At 43.3% G+C, this 16891-nt stretch overlaps 2 protein-coding genes across 7 annotated transcripts in view; one reads left to right on the top strand and one right to left on the bottom strand.

The window, feature by feature from the left end:
* Positions 1 to 16891, bottom strand: part of LOC146194751 (monocarboxylate transporter 9-like) — a 91809-nt gene that overhangs the window by 71951 nt on the left and 2967 nt on the right. The window lies entirely within an intron of this gene.
* LOC146194752 (uncharacterized) lies at positions 76 to 14387 on the top strand. 6 transcript variants are annotated; one of them, XM_084597528.1, is made up of 5 exons: positions 249 to 520; positions 2018 to 2106; positions 2642 to 2745; positions 12390 to 12592; positions 14235 to 14387. In XM_084597528.1, exons 3-4 carry the CDS (start codon positions 2650 to 2652, stop codon positions 12588 to 12590), a joined length of 297 nt encoding a protein of 98 aa, XP_084453654.1. In that variant the 5' UTR covers positions 249 to 520; positions 2018 to 2106; positions 2642 to 2649; the 3' UTR covers positions 12591 to 12592; positions 14235 to 14387. The 6 variants fall into 6 exon arrangements, 5 of the variants coding, with proteins under 5 accessions (XP_084453652.1, XP_084453654.1, XP_084453653.1 ...); XM_084597529.1 differs by lacking the exon at positions 249 to 520 and adding an exon at positions 931 to 1006; XR_014705906.1 differs by lacking the exons at positions 12390 to 12592; positions 14235 to 14387 and adding an exon at positions 6504 to 6585 and having other exon boundaries at positions 76 to 520.

A 16891-nucleotide genomic window follows, 5' to 3' on the forward strand; every position in this document is an offset into this window, starting at 1 on the left:
GTAGGCTGATTGGTTTGCAATTTTGAACGCCGCTACAATCCATAATTTCAAACTTCCCGCGTCTCGGCGGCCGATGGTACTTCTGGTTCATATTGATTGAAAATAAAAGAAAACTTATGCTCCATTTTTGGCTTTCAAAACTTTTCAAAAACAGGCTCACTTTTTATTATATTATTAATAAAATGATTGTTAATTATTGCTGCACTTTTGTATACAATACTACGATACTACTACTCACAAGTAACTGCTTGGCAGTTCGCATGTGTGTGTACAGGTATGGTACAGGCGCTGGTCACTGGTGTGTATCAACGGTCAACGGTCTGTGTGGCCCACGGCCTATTGTATGTTGGGTTATCTTTGTGCTTTCTGCCGTATTTTACTTCTGCCGGCGTGCCATGTTGGCATCAGCTGCTCCCTGGCCACAGCGCGCGTCGTTTACTAACAGCGGTGGATCCGTCCTCGTCTCAAGTGTTTGTGTCGTCTCAGTATGTAGTCGAAGGCAGCGGGGAATACGTCAGTGGTAAGCCTTTCTCCACTTCTGTATGCTCTCAAGCAGTGCTTACGAGTAATAGGAGGTTACGCAGAACAGTATATTGTTTTTAATTTCCGAAATTTTCATCGAGATACTGCTTGATAAAAGCGCAAAAAGAAATTATTTGAGCTCTATAGCCGCAAGTTGCTTTGTCTCTTGTCTTTTCACCGCTGTGCAAGGCGCCGTCGACGCTTTTACCCACGACCTACTGTATAATGCTTTTACCGCTGCTACCAGACGTTATTGTTCTTAAGTAGGGTCTGCATTTCAGGCAAACATCGGAAGATTAGTCGAACAGGTGTTCATGAGACTCCCCCACTCACCTCATGCGAACAGGCACCCTCTGCGCGAGCGCTCACCGCAGCTGTGTGCACTTCGCACTGTCGCGTGCTCTGCTCTTCGGATAAGTGTGCTATTACATGCCAGCTGTGCTCTGCGGTGAAGGGGCGCTAAAAGGCGACGCAACTTGCAGCAGTGAGCTCGACATCGAAAATTACTTTCTCTCTTAAAGCAACAGTTAACGCGATGAAAAATTCAGAAATGAAAGACAATAAGCTGCTCTACCTAGCGCCTTAACGTTCGTTCTTTTTTTTACTGCAACCCTTCCAGGCTGACACCAACATGTCTTCATGGTTCAACATGCACTTCTTTCTGCAAACTGTTTTCTATTTCGATATACACTGATTTACTAGATGTAACATTGGTTATAAATGACATCTAGGGAAGCAATATGGCTATTTTCTAATTCCCAAAAGCTTGTTGATAGTTGTAACGAAATGAAAATTTATGTACTTTGAGGATTTCTTACACAATGTTTAAGGAAAGATTTCGAATATTTTGAATGCTTTATTGTTTATTGAATGTGATACTTGGTTTCTCGCTTTTTTGAAACATTTGAATTTTACTCAACTCAGAAAAATGTTTTGGAGCAATTTTAAGCTTTCAAACATGCCTTGGGATGAGTCATCGGGAATGTTTTTGGACAAATCAGGTTGAGTGCAGCCTCCGGGACGTTTGGTGCAGAACGACCCTTGTTAGTTTTATATATCGGAAGAGCTCAGTCAGCATGCCTGTACACAAACAAGAGGACCTTTTAAGGAGGAAGTTTTAACTCATTTTTGTCTGTATGCTTATTGGAAATAACATGTGGAAGGGAAACAGTTTCAAGACAAGACACGAGCTTATGTCATGTAGCTGCACATATTTATCCCTTACCGCTTATAGTTTTTGTGATTGCATATTTGGATCTAATATGACAGAGTCTGAATTCATAACTTTGCCATTACGAACAGCTCAGCAAACTTGGGCAGAGTGTTGGAGCAGTTTCACGAATTCTATACATCATGCACTTGTGTTCATTTTGGATATCGTACCATATTAGTTTCTATCCACTGATATGGTTAAATTAGATTTTCTTGTTTGCCAGGCATCTAACAAAATCTTCTATGCGAGCTCTTCTCATGTCTTTTGTGTGTTGTCATGCAGAAGGTCTCAGAGAGCTGATGGCTTCTTTTAAGATATCGTGGACCCCAGTGCCAGCGCTGATTCTTGGCAAAGTCACCAAGTCTGCTAAGGTAAGGATTTTTCTGTCATCACGCCATTACCAGCTGCGCTCAAAAGAGCTGTACATAATAGGTAGGGTATTTATTAAGTGCAGTTTTATTTGTGATGTGGTCCAGTTGGACAGTCCATTTCTTAAAGCTGTAGCCTATACATGCAACACTTACTGTCTGGATGAGGGACCAATTCAAAAGTGCTTTGCAAGATGAGGCTAACATGTGTGCAGTATTAGATACATTGTGACCCTCTAAATAGTGAGTGAAAGTGCATGAGCAATATCACTTGGGGTTCATTTTATTATAATAGTATGATTAGCTACCACCTCCTTGAGAATCGTAAAGGTGCTTGCTGAGTAACGGTTTTGCATTATGGGGTCATTGCAAACTGGCTATTTTAGACAACCGGTATGTCTACAGAGCAAGATTTATTGAAAGGAAAATAGATAGGTCAGCTGACTACTATGAGGGTGGCAGCAGAACGCTGGAGCTGATCAACTGAAGAATCTATTCAACTGCACGCTAATCTGTGAGCGATTTATCTTCTTCAAAGGCCTCATAATGTCCAACCGGAAAAGGAAATGGAAGTGCCAGGCGAATCACATTGAGATGGAGAACATCCTCAAGGCATTCAAATCTTTCAAAACTCCCGATGAGGTATGTTACATTCATAATTTGTCACCTCCTTGATAGTCAGTAAAGGGTGGTGTAGCAGCTTATGGGGTGAGTTGGTGCATAATACTCAGAATTGCAGTGAAGCCTAGACAAACACATAGAAACAAACACGAAACAGGCACACACTACAAACTGTAATACAAAACTGTACCCGAATTTCCTCTTGCACACTCGGCCACAACTTCCTCCTCTACTCTCAAGTACAGCACACTCGCACACATCTTCTATCCCAAGCAGATATGTCTGGCCAATAGTAAATGTTAGCAAGGTAGCATCCAAGCAACAAATACAAGACCAAGACTGTCACTCACATCTTCTAACAAGAGTTAAAACTCCCGCCACATAGGCACAAACTAAAAAAAAAACACACATCTGCAGCTGCCAAGAATCAGGTTCACATTCACGCACAATACATCTAAACAATGAGTCTGGTTTGTGAGTTTCAACACAAAAGACATATGAAGGGAACCCTTATTTGAATCGCTGATTGCCTTGCCCAATCTGGTCAGCTGCAGTTCATTTCTTCTTTACAAGCATAAAATTCTTTTTAATTGCCTAAGGTCTTCTTATTAGGCAAGAGTCGGAATAGGATTGGCAGAGAAATTTTTGAGGCGTTATAGATACAAAAGAAAGACAGCACATGGTCCATTGATGCCTCTTTGTCCTTGTGCAAAAATTAAATTTCAGTTCTTGAAGGCTGTTTATGAGTTGTTGCTAGGGATGTGTGGTGCATGAGGAATGCTTTTTGGATGAGCTTGAAGACTTACTGAGGACTTCTCGGAAGATGAGCCGGAGCTGTGAAGCCCCATTGTTTGTCAGTTTGAAGAAGGCAAAGGTTGTTCCTCTAAAAAATCAATGACTTTAAATACCTTCTGAGGAATAACCTTCGTCTTCTTCAAACTGACAAACAACGGGGCTTCGCAGCTCCGGCTGGCCTATGCAAAGAGAAGGCAACCCAGGAAATTAAGAATTTTATGTTTGTGAGGAAGAAAGCTGGTGCAAAAGCAGTGGTGTTTTGTAATGAACTGCAGCTGACCAGATTGGCCAAGGTGATCAGCAATTGAAAGGAGGGTTGCCTTGATGTGTTTTTTTTTCCGTTGAAACTCAGAAAGCGGACACATTTAGAGGTATTGGGAGGGGATGTGAACCTAATTCGTGGCAGCTGCAGATGTTTATTTTTTGTTTAAGTTTGTGTCTGTGGCGAGAGTAGTGACTGTCTTGTTTGGACGATGTGAGTGATGATCTTGGTTTTGTATTTGTTGCTTGGACGCTACCTTGCTAACAGTTATTGTTGGCCAGACATATCTGCTTGGTATAGACCAGATTTTTTTACCCTCACGCGCAGGCTGCCAGCGCGCTCCTGCTCTAGACACCAGGCGACGTATGTATGGGGACTGCGGGACCGCAGATCACGCAGGCGCCTCGCGTTGAATATGCGTGTTTGTGAGCAATCGTCAAATTCTGTAGTTAACGCGCTCTACCACTTACGCATGTAGGTGTGTGCTGTGCCTTGCTACTCACATTTGTCCTTGTTCTACATAATACTACAGCAATTTGAAACGCACTGTCCTCTTGACGCAATATACGAAGGTAGGCTACCATGCAGGTTGCGGACTGTAAATCAGCGTTCATGCGCAGCAGTGGCGTATTTTTTTTCTCGGACTGCCCTTCACAAGCATTGAATGCATATTTCCTGCTTTTTTACTTCTTTGATTCTGCGAATTTTGGACCAGACTCCATGGTGTGAGATGTAACCGGATTGGCGAGCTTCACGCTAAAGGTTGCTTAGGCAAAGCGTGTTTTCGGCCACCAGTGGTTCGTCTTTGGCTTTCATTTGCCATTCCTTAACGCGAGTTTAAGTCCGATTATAACAGACTCTTGGGCGAGTTGGGCAATCCACAAGTGCAGCCAGCGCAAAAAAAAAAAAAATGTGGAGCTACGTTTCCGATGTTTTTTTTTTTTTTTGCTTGGGCGGTCTGCACTCCCACTAACAGCAATTCAAATTTTTATTTCCTTATTTCAAAGAGCCGATTTTTTTTTGCTTGGGCTGTCTGCACTCCCACTATCAGCAATTCAAATTTTTATTTCCTTGTTTCAAAGAGAAGTCTGCATGAACAATGCTTGAGTGTAGTAGCTTTTTGTGATTTCTGCCTAAGACTCAAAAACATAATTTCATTACATGCTATGACCTGGCCGAAATGGCTAAACAGATCTTTCATATACACCGAAAGCATCTAAATAGAGAATATTCGTATTCAGCCGCTACTGTGTTATTTGTTCAAAACTTGAAAGAAATAGAGAAACTGTGTAGTGCCCTCCAGCGAGTGGCTCTGTGGATAGGGCTCTCAACTGCTGAGCCAGAAGACATGGGCTCGATCACGGAAGCTATGGCAGCTCTTCGATGAAGATGAAGCTGAAGGCGCTTGTGTGGTGTGCGATGCCAGCGCACGTTAAAGAACCCCAGGCATTCATTAACTTTCCGGAGCACTTCACTACGGCGTACCTCATAGCAGATGCCACTTTTGGATGCTAAACTTCATATACCACATAAAAACAGTTGTCATGCTCCAGCTAGTATTTCTTTGCTGAAGTTTCTTCCTTTGGCGTGTATGACAATGTACGTGCAGGATAAAAAAAAGTATCATGCTTGACATGAAGGCACTACTGTTTAATAGGTGCTAGATTATCCAGCGATGAAAAGAAACGATCCTAATGCTCCGTTGTTTATAAATAAAGCACAACAAAACTTGCGTGCTGTTAGCTTGTCGATTCCGATGAACGAACCGCGATAATTTGTTGGTGTTACTGGCACAGTCGTTGATCGTACATCAGCTGCCTTCATCAACAAGGCACCAGACAACCTGCATTCACTTTCATCTCGATGTATACTGTATTCTTTTAAGTATAAGTGATTGCATTGTTTATTACCTACTGTGATCATTCAGTAGCTCTCTTCGAGCCATCCTACAGTGGCATCCACCTACCATTTTGGCATAATCGAGGATGCACTGCTCAATTTTTTTTTCAAGGAATGGGAGGATGTAGTCTTGGAATGATGTATATTCATTCTTATTGAGTTTATTTTTGTTCTAATTCTCTTGTTTTGGAGGTTTTTTATATGTAGACATTTTAGCAGCAGCCTCCATAACCACAGATAAAGCCTTCAGAAATGAAAATATGCACATACTGTTTACTTCCACAAGGCTCAACCTCATTACTGTGTCCATAGAAGGCACCCTAAATATTCTTGTTTGATGTTTTTGGACACTACGTAAATAATGTTTGATAAAACTGCCACATACTTGTTTATCAAACAGAAGATAGTCGATGGTCACTTAGGGCGACAAATTCGATTCCAAGGTAACTAAAGCATAGCAGGGTGCAGCAGAAAGTTGGGTGAGCGGATGAATTTAAGAAGTTCACAGGGGTCAAGTGGATGCAGCTAGCAGAGGACCGGGTTAATTGTAAGGATATGAAAGAGGCCTGCAATGGATATATCTCTGCTGATATAATTTTTCCAGACCTGCTACTAGTGTTGCTTTACTGTCTATTACATACACAACATAATGCAAATACCTTGTTGCCTGCTTTTTGTCCTTTTGTTCATACATGGCTACTTTATTAGAAGTAGGTGCCGTACATGTTATTGTCATTGCAAAAGGTATCTGGAGCGCCACTTGCTAATGTCAGTCCATACAAGTATCTCATATTTGACCTGTATTTTTCACCTTCCCTTTCAGTCAACATGGCTCATGCGAAAGTTGGCAGCCCCCCCCACCCCCCTCCCACACCTCTTCGCCTCGTGTTCAGCTCTTTGAAGTCACGGGAAGAAATTTAAGCCCCTAACAAAGCTAGAAGGCTGTGTCTTTTGATCGTTCAAGAGTATTAGTTAACGTGTGCATGTTGTATGATGTGACATGTTCTGCTTATCCTATTTAATGCAGTTACATATGGCCTGGAAAACTAAAACAGCACTTTAATATGGTGTGGTGCTAGTACAGACTTCATATATTTTGACAGGTGCATGGCTTTAAGGCATTTGTAAAATGAAACTATCTAGAAGTATCCTGTTTACTCGTTTATAATATGCATCCATGTATCACAGCAAGAAAAAAAGTGGAATGCCTTGAATTTTTCTGGGCACTGGATTTTCATGGCCAAATCTCGATATTATGAATCATGTTGGGCTAAAATGGTTCATTATTTTGAATTATCACGGTACTGAAAAATTAGTGGCTATAAGGGAGTGATCTAATCTTGGTATGAAAATGATGTATCTTGGCAGTAGAGACATGCATAAAAGCCAGATCTGAAATGAAAATGTTTCACGAACTTCAAAGCTGCTTCCTTTGAAGAAATAAGTTATTTTCTTCTACTGCATGCAGCACGCGACTGATTAAAAACCTCTATACCTTCCGCTTTGTGCAATGCTTCATCGGGTGCATACTTCATTGCACCGCTCTCTCTGTTTGCTAACATATTTATGTTAACGTGTTTGTAGTAACGAGATTTGAATGTACTTGAATGAAAATCTAGCTACTTGGAACAACCAGGTTTATTGCAACCGCTCATCACTTGGAGTGATATAAATGGTGTCAAAGGATGATTTGCCTTTCTGACAGGTGGCTGGCTGTTCGCCTTCAAAGTGAAGTTCATGATTAAGAATCTTGATTGGCTTTGAACACTCTGCGTTAACCCTTTCTGCAGTCTGTTCTGTGCATGAAATATTTAACTTAATACCCCGACTCATCGCCCTGCTCCCCTTAATCAAAATATTCAGGCAAAACCGTCATTGCCAACCTCTAGGAAGAGTCAGTCACAGGCCGAAGACATTCTCGCAAACTTTTTTTTTGCTTATTACGCACTTTATCTGCTTTCGGTATAGCCCCTTTGCCTTTTGGTTGCTGTTTTTCTTGTATTTGGTATTTGTTTGCGTTTTCTTTGGAACCAGCATTGCTTTTTGTTATGTGTTTGTACTGCGGTAACTTTTGGGCATAGGCTTCCAATTGAGCTCTTCCGGAGCTGCACTTGCACGAGACAAGCTGTAAATTTCATAGACAGTAAAACATTGTTTTGCGAGTCTTCCGAGCAAGATAAGATCCCATAAGTTTGTTTTGTTTGTGTTTTGTGGAGTTCAACGCCCCAAAGCGACTCGGGGTATGAGAGACGCCGTAGTGGAGGACGCTGGAAATTTCGACTACCTAGGGTTCTTTAACATGCGCTGACATCGCACAGCACACGGGCGCCTTGCTTTTTGCCCCCTTCGAAAAGCGGCCGGCAAGGCCGGAATTCGATCTCGCATCCTTGGGAATAGTTGTCTGCGCCACCCCGGTGGGGCATAAGATCCCATGATTAAGATCGTCAAACCGCACTAGATGCAGAAAAAAAGGAATGAATATTCTCTAGATTTTGGTTTTTTATTCAGTCCCGGAAGTTTAAAAAATTAACCTCCTCGGGTTTATGGCTCACATTCTTTTTTTTCTTAGTGTGATAGCATGCCTTGCAATACAAAATGCTTACTTACAAAAATAGGTACATGCCAGATTTTTAAAAGAAATATACTAAGTGCCGGTGATAGATGGCCCTTTCTAGATTTCCTTTGGATCACATTCATACTGTCGATGTTCACATCTTTTCATTTTTTTTGTGCCGAGAGTAATGTTTCCTCCCTGTTTAATGGCTCCAAAACTTCATGCTGCTGCTAAGTGCAGCTTTTTTTCCGTTCAGCTGCTCCAAATATGGATATTACTACTCCAAAAATTAAGATTTTGCTGCTCTTAAAATTGTTACAAATCCTATTTCAGCTGTTACATCCCTGCATTTCTGTACTCTATTCTTAATTTTTACCCAAAATTAATTTTTCTCCAAAAAAGGCACACTTCACTATGTAGTGAATAAAGGGGGACGGAATGGAATCCAGTCTTCAGGCCACGAAACGCTTGTAATTGTTTCAAGATTTTTTTTTTGTCTTCCTCCACTTGCGAATGCAGAACTCTTCGATGTCATTTTGTTTTGCTGCAGCTTTGTTGCAAATTTCCAGTGGCTATAGACCAGATTTATAGCTGCTCCCGGGCGCGGCCATTTTTTGCCGGCGCGCCGCCACGGGGACACTTCCTTGGGGACTGCGGGACCGTGCCTGTTCAGTAGCCATGTTCAGCTAGCGTTCGGGAGCTAGACAAAATTGCCAAAAATATTTTCATGGCGTGATTGTGTTGGAGCAAGTTTATTTTCATTGTCGTAAAGTTAAAATCGACTAGTTATTAGTGGGATTTAGTACTACATTCACGTTAACTGTGTTTGATGCTCAGCATGCAACTGCGCTATAATGCTGTCATTTTGGTGCCTTACTGATGACAAAATGTCTGAACAATTGCAAGCATTACTCTTGCACCCCGCTGGGGTGGCGCAGTGGTTATGGCGCTCGAATACTGTTCCCAAGGATGCGAGATCGTATCCCGGCCGTCAACGGCCGCTTTTCGATAGAGGCGAAAAGCAAGGCGCCCGTTGTGCTGTGCGATGTCAGTGCACGTTAAAGAACCTTTAGGTGCTCTAAATTTCCGGAGTACTCTACTGAGGCGTCTCTCATAGCCTGAGTCGCTTTGGGACGTTAAACCCCACGAACCAAACCAAACCATTACTCTTGCATACGACTCGCATATAATTTCACTTCTAGTGAGCTCTTCCTTCATACCAGCCATTTCGAACCTCACCAATTGCGCTGTGCTGTTGTTAGAGTGGTGTGTGCCATTAACACCAACAAATTATCGCGGTGTGCGCATCTGAGTCGACAGGCTAACAGCAGGCAAGTTTTTTTGTGCTTTATACATACCACCACATTAGGATCGTTTCATTTTATCCCTAGAAAATCTAGTGCCTATCAAACAGTAATGCCTGCGTTTCAAGCATTTTTGTACATGCCAAAGGAAGAAACTGCAGTAAAGAAATGCTAGCTGGAGCATGACAACTCTGTTATCAGTGGTATATGGAGTTTAGCATCCAAAAGTGGCATCGGCAATGAGGTACGCCGTAGTGAAGTGCTCCGGAAATTTAGCAAATACCTGGGGTTCTCTAACGCGCGCTGACACCACACAACACATCACATATGACATCACAAGCGCCTTCATCTTCATCGAAGAGCGGCCATAGCTTCCGTGATCGAACCCACGTCTTCTGGCTCGGCAGTGAAGAGCCCTATCTACAGAGCCACCACTAGAGGACACAACACAGTTTCTCTATTTCTTTTAAGTTTTGAACAAATATTAACACAGTAGCAGCTGAATACAAGTATATTCTATTTCAGTGCTTTCAGTGTGTGTGAAAGAGCTGTTTAGCCATTTGGGCCAGGTCAAAGCATGTAATGAAATTGTGTTGTGTTTCGGGGAGATGCTGACAGCAAAAAGCTATTCCGCTCAAATGTTTTGCACGCATACTTTTCTCTGTAATAAGGAAATAACAATTTGTATTGCTTACAGTCAAATTGCACACAGCACCATAAAAAAAAAAACTTTTGTGCTAGTATTTTTTTTTTCGCTGTCTGCACTCTCTTGGATTACCAACTCGCCCATGGTCAGACTTACACTGCTGTTAAGGAACGGCAAACGAAAGCCAAAGACAAACCACTGGTGGCCGAAAACGCGTTTTGCCTAAGCAACCTTCAGTGCGACGCTCTCAGATCTGGTTACATCTCACATCATGGAGTCCGGTCCGAAATTTTACATTCTCATTCGCAGAATCAAAAAAGTAAAAAGCGAAACGTGTGAATTATGCGAAGGGCAGTCTCAGCAAAAAACGCCGCCACTGCACATAAACGGCGATTTACAGTTTGCAACCTGCATGGTCGACTACCTTCGTATATTGCTTCAAGAAAAGAACAGTGCGCTTTAAAATGCTGTTGTACTCTCTGGAACAGGGACAGGTATGAGTAGCGAGGCGCAGCATACACCTCCATGCATAAGCGGTACAGTGCGTTAACGACAGCATTGAAGAATGATCGCTCACAAACACTTATTCAACGCGGGGCATCCGCATGACCCACAGTCCTGCAGTCCCCTGTCACGCGCGCCTGACAGATGTTGCCTAGTGTCGAGAGCAGGAGCGCGCTAGCAGTCTGCGCGTGAGGGTAAAAAAAAACTGGTTCGTAACCTTTAGCTTGTTTTTCGCTGTGAAAGACTGCTGCCGAGTCGCACTCATGGCACCAAAACAAAGGCTATCGGTGCAAACTGTGTTGATAGGGTGTTGAAACAGTACCTTGCAAAAGGCCTAACAACTGCTGGCAGAACAAAGCGACCAATGGCATGGAGAATAAAGACTATGCTATGGATGTGGATTTGCCTCTGCCTTCTGTTGGCTCCTTATCTGTTTGACAAGCGTTGATGGCTATGGGAATGGCGGACTACATGGACTACATTGTTGTGCAGTGACCACTGCCTCCCCCTTCCCCCTGGAAAAAAATTTGCAGTTAACCTGCACCCCCAAACCTGCTTTATAGTTAAGGTAGGTTCTAGAGCTGTGCACAGGCTGGGGCTGCTCAGAAGCCCTTGGGCTTGGTCTGGGCCCAGGTATATTTATCTTGGGTGGGCCGGGCCGGACACCCTGATCACGAACACATGCAACATCTGCAAAAGTGCGAATACAGCCATAGTGCGATAAGTGTCTAGAATGCACAGCATTTTCCCGTGCCAAGCTGGATGGGGAATGTTATTGAAGCAATATTAAGCCATTTAAAGGAGCTAACATTTAAGTCGTAACCATGTGAAGCGACAATCCTTGGCGATGAGTCGTGCCATCACTGCGCTAACTCCTGTCGTTGCCACTGGTGCACACCGCACAAACGGGACTGCAACAGAGCAGCGCATTTTCAGCGTTTCTCTGTTACTGCTGCCTCGCGGTTTGGTCTAGGGAAGTACAGTTAGGCTAATACTCCATTTCTAACACTTAACAGCATGAAGTACGATATAACACTGATGAAATTTCATGTAACACATCTGGTTTCTAATGGAAACACCACATTGGTGCGTGGTGTGCTCCTGCACATCGATGCAGACTTCCATTGCAAGCAGTGACTTCGTCCAGCTCCTTTCGAAAGTAAACAATATCTAGCCACTCTATAACCTTTGTTTTCCCTTATTACCCTACCAATCAATCGACTCGATGCCCTCGTATGCACATGGACGAAATGAAGTGATCGTCTGCAGGATCTTCCTTCGTCCAAGACGGATTATAGAAAAACTTGTCGCAAAAAAGGCCAAAACGGAAGTTGAATACCTCAAAGCCTTCTGCAATTGGCTGTCTGCGATCTGATTCCGGGCAACGACTGCTGAACTCAAGGATGCAGGATCGAATTCTGGTGGCAGTGGGCACTTTTCAAAGTTTGTGAAAAGCAAGGCGCCACTGTGCTGTGCAATGCCTTGCATGTGGAAGAACCCTAGGTGGTATAAATTTCTGGAGCCTTCCACTGTGGCGTCTCTTATAGCCTGAGTCACTTTGTGATGTAAACCACATAAATAACCACTGAAGTACTTTTTGAACTCATCTTAGTGTTGCAAATTCTCATTATGGATGACTGTGCCTCTTTTTTCTACCCTCTATATATACATATTTTATGTGTGCCAATTTTGTGCTTGCAGGTTCACTTTGGGTCGAATCTGTACATCAACGAGAGAAAAGTTCAATTTATCACAAGCAAGAAAAATGAGACAAAAGTGGAGCGGGAAATGGTGATGGTATTTCTGGACACCTGCGGAGTTGAGAGAGAAGCCTCACGGGCCAGCATTGCAGAAGGACTGCAGGCAGTGTTCCAGAGATGCCGGCAACCCCTAAAAAAGTGATGGTAATCATGACTAGGTTTCGTTTTATGCTTGTTGCTGAAATCAATGCTGCAACAGCTGTGCCAATTGTGCCATTTTGATACAGCAGCATAATTCTGCGTGCGCAAAACTTGCTGAATTTGTACCAAAATGCGCCGAACGGCCGCAAAAATTTCCCATGCTCGAAGACAACTTTCTGCGACCGTGATATAGCCAGTCGTGACGTTTCAGACACTCCAGCATGTCACTGGCCTTTTATTTTTATTTTGAGATGGCTTCATGCCGTTCTAACGCCTACCCATATTTTCCTTTCTAGCATTCATGTGCTTCCTCCACTTTGAGTACGCTGAACTGTTGCGGTTTGAGGATGCTTCAACGCACGGGTCACAGTTCGTGCGGTGAAGTATCCTTTTAATGCATAGAGGCCATTTGTAACGAGGCACCACTGCTACTGCGTTGCACTGCTAAAAGGGGCGTGGTAGTATTTTTGATTTTGCAGTAATACTTCCATGCTTTGTTTTAAGCACTGCATGCTTTTAATGGGTGTATCTAGCTTTTTTTATGTCGCTTCTGGAAGTTTTCTGCATTTTGTTGCGGCTATTCATGTGCAGCAAGGTTGTTTTTATGCAGTCTAGTTGATAGACTCAAGACTCACTTTCCCGTCAGATAGTGTAGGAGATGCATCAGTTATGGCCTCTGTTGGTGATAATAAATTGGGGGGTGGGGTGGAGGGGAGGCATCGGCATGTCGGGAAACGCGCAGCAGCCAAATTTTGAATTCCATAACACCACAATGTAGCCCAAGACTGTCAGAAATAACATTTATGGATGCCGGAACATCTAAATTGCTCTGAGCACGAAGCATATAGCCTTGCTTGCACGAATATATACGACTTGCTTTCCTATCTGCTTTTGGCATTTTCCCTTTCGCCTTTGGGTTGCTTTTTTTTGTGCTTTTGAATGAAGATTTTTGTTTTTGGTACTGCGCTCGCATTTAAGCACAGGCTGATAGCAGGCTGATGGCTTTGAATCTCGACTGGAGCTGTCGTCGCGCGACACAAGCTATGAATTTTGCAGACAGTAAGATATTGTTTTAAGAGTCTTGCAAGCAAGAATCTCTGAATGAGATTGTCAAACCGCGCTAGATGCAAAAAAAAGCACATTCTTTAGCTTTTTGTATCCTTTTTTTTTTGAAAAATTAACCTTGGTTGTATGGCTAACATTCTTTTTTTGTTTGATGCCACGCCTTGCGGTACAAAATGCTTACAGAAAGAGGTGCACGCTAGATTCTCGAACGAAATATGCCAAGCGCCTGTAATTGGTGGCCCTTGCTAGATTTCCTTTGGATCACATCCATACGGTCCGATATTCACATATTTTTTGTTTGTTTGCCCCGAAGGTAAGGTTTCTTCTCTGGCTAATGGCTTCAAAATTTAAATTCATTCTGCAAAGCGCAGGTTTTTTTTTCTCCTATGAGCTGCTCCAAATACGGATTTTGCTGCTCCAAAAATTGCTACAAATCCTATTTCTTCTATTGCACCCCTGTGAAATGAATGTTAAAATTAGTGGCAGATCAACAGTGTAATTCTGAACCATGACCTTAAACACCATTTTGCTTCTGTTACTTATGCATATCTTCTCTTTTTTTTTAAATCTAATAAAAAAGGTGGTCACTGAAAACCCAAGTGACATGTCGACTGCCAAAAGGATCTCGGACCGAAAAGCCATTGATGATATGTTTGCAGAAGTCAGTCGTGTGGGCCGTCAGAAGGAAATGTGTGAAAATAAAATTGCATATATCATGCGAAGCTCTACGTTACAGTCAATGGGAACAGGGCAGCACCCGCTTCTGTGCAGGGTGTGTTCTGTCCTGCATGCTAGTATCACGTGTGGTCTGTATGCTGGCTAGCTACTGCCAGTGTGCCAGCACAGTGTCACCCAGTGTGCCAGTGTCACCCAGTGTGCCAGTGTAGGCCAGCATGCCAGTGTAGTCCAGCATGCCAGTGTTGTCCAGCATGCCAGTGTAGGCCAGCATGCCAGTGTAGGCCAGCATGCCAGTGTAGGCCAGTGTGCCAGTATGCAGTGCCACACTGGTCCGATAATCAGGTATGACACTGGCCCAGTGTCTCCCAGTGGCACTGCGTTTTCCAATAGGGATACAATTTATGGGGGATTTAAGGAAAAAGTTGCACACGGCAACTTGACGGGCCTTAAACTCAGTCTGAGGGCAGCGGCAGCGGACACAGGCACTGATTCAGTAAAAACAAAAGAAACAATACATAATAAAAAAAGAAGAAATTATATAAAAAAAATTGAGCGGCTTTACTCTCCACTAGCGCCGCCTGACCACTGCAGGTTGCCTATACACGTTGAATGTCGTCCAACACGCTAAGCACGTCACCTTGGAAGCAGTTACAGAAACATTTGATTTATTTTTTCTGCAAGCTTCTAATAAGACTTGCAACGAAATCTCACTTCGGATGTGCCCATTAGTTCACACAAACAAGCAGTTAACAATTTCATTGTGTAGATAAACAAAAATGGCTAAAAAACGGCTTGATGCTTTCTGCTTCAATTACCATTACTTAGTCATTATTTGTGTACTGTTGTTTCGGCTCATTTTCTTTAAGAATTATCCGAATGCACTAACTCAGTTACAAACACGGACCCCTCACTAAATGTCGTTGCTTAGCTGTAGAGCATCGTTCATTGAAATTGTGGCGCGAAACTTTGAAGTGGCATATTATTGTGAAGTGAACAACGATATTGTGAAAGAGCGCAGAAATGAGAGGTCAGACATCACATTTAAAGAAACGCACAATTATTTCTTACCAGTTTATAGAAATGCTTTCACCCCTTATATGACAAGGGCGTCAGCACTTTGATCTCCAATGATCTGCTAGCGCTACTGCAATGCGACAAAGGTCCTTCAAATTTTTTGTGGTCGTATAAAAACAGGATTACATCGCACAGGGCGCCGTTAGCGTGGACAGCGCATGATAAATAATGCCAAAGTGTTAGTGTTACGCAGACTTGTTTTACTCTTTTAATGCACTGTTTGAATAATAGGAGATATTGAGCAAAACTTAACGTAAAAACCTTTAAAATCAGTTGGAAATAACAAATCAGCAGATTAGGAAAGAAGAGCTCTTATTTCTGGTTAGCGCCATCGTCATTTTGAACATGAAAGCATTGGGACCTAGCATTGACTATAAATTCGGTTTTAGTCCAATATTTGAAAATAGTTTTTTTAATCGATATTTATTGCCTCAGGGCATCAGTAGGGTATGAGATGAAGGATGAATAAATGATTAAATGAATGTAAAAGGTTGGCTGATTTTATGAAGTCCAGAAGTGAGCGATGATGAGGCCCCTGCATCCAAGTGACGAATGAGCACGATTGGTTGCTGAAAGGGCAGCTCTGCTCAGCTGCCGAATCCGTGTTGGTTTAGTGCTGGGCAGTCCCACAGCAAGTGGAGAATTTTGGCCTCAACATCTTCGTTTTTTATAGATCGGGCGCCCTGGACGGGGATACAAGTGTTGGAAGTATGACCACGTCCTATTGACGGCTGGTGTAAGATCAACACCGACCCGGATCCTCCTAAGCGCAACCTCCTCTGCACGGGTGAGACCGCGGGGAAGGGATATCGCACACGGAGAGATAAGTGCACGTGTGCAACGCGGGAGGAGCTCCTTTCTTGACAAAAGGAGGGTAGTGTCGTCCACTTCGAGGAGCCGTGGGATTGATGGGTCTTGGTTCACGAGGCGGGTTGCTAAATCAGCTTGATTTTGGGAAGGCAGCAGATCGCGTGGGACCCACTCGATGCGTATTGACTGTGCGATGCGCGCCGCAAGCTGATGGATGTCTTGGCAAATTTTAGGGCAGCGGCTGAAACGTCAAAGCAGACGTACTGCTTGAAGTGCGTCAGTGCGGATAGCAACGTGGGCTGTAGGGAGCATGGTTATGAAAGCCACGGAGCAGAGTGCCTCCTAAACTGCCACAAGCTCAGCGCAGAAAGATGTAAGTGGTTCCGAAAGCTGTAACGTAGGGGTCTGATTCTGGCTAGGTCTCCGTGGATAGTAGATTGCCGTTTTGGCTTCACAGCCTTACAGGCTTCCATCCACGTACACTACTATGGAATCTTGAGGCAGGTGAGTATCTTGCTCTTCAAATTTCTGGCGAAGCAATGGTGCCGAGTTGGCAGACGTTGGTCTGCGAATATCACTTGACTTGTCTCCTAACTGTATAAATTTCCAGAGAGGGTGAACTGGCGCAGGTGGCTGAAGGATAATGTGTGACGTTAAATACGCCCTCAGTGCTTG

The sequence above is a fragment of the Amblyomma maculatum genome, chromosome 3 (assembly GCF_055883805.1).
Source record: "Amblyomma maculatum isolate TAMU_Amacu chromosome 3, ASM5588380v1, whole genome shotgun sequence".
NCBI classification, from domain to species: domain Eukaryota; kingdom Metazoa; phylum Arthropoda; class Arachnida; order Ixodida; family Ixodidae; genus Amblyomma; species Amblyomma maculatum.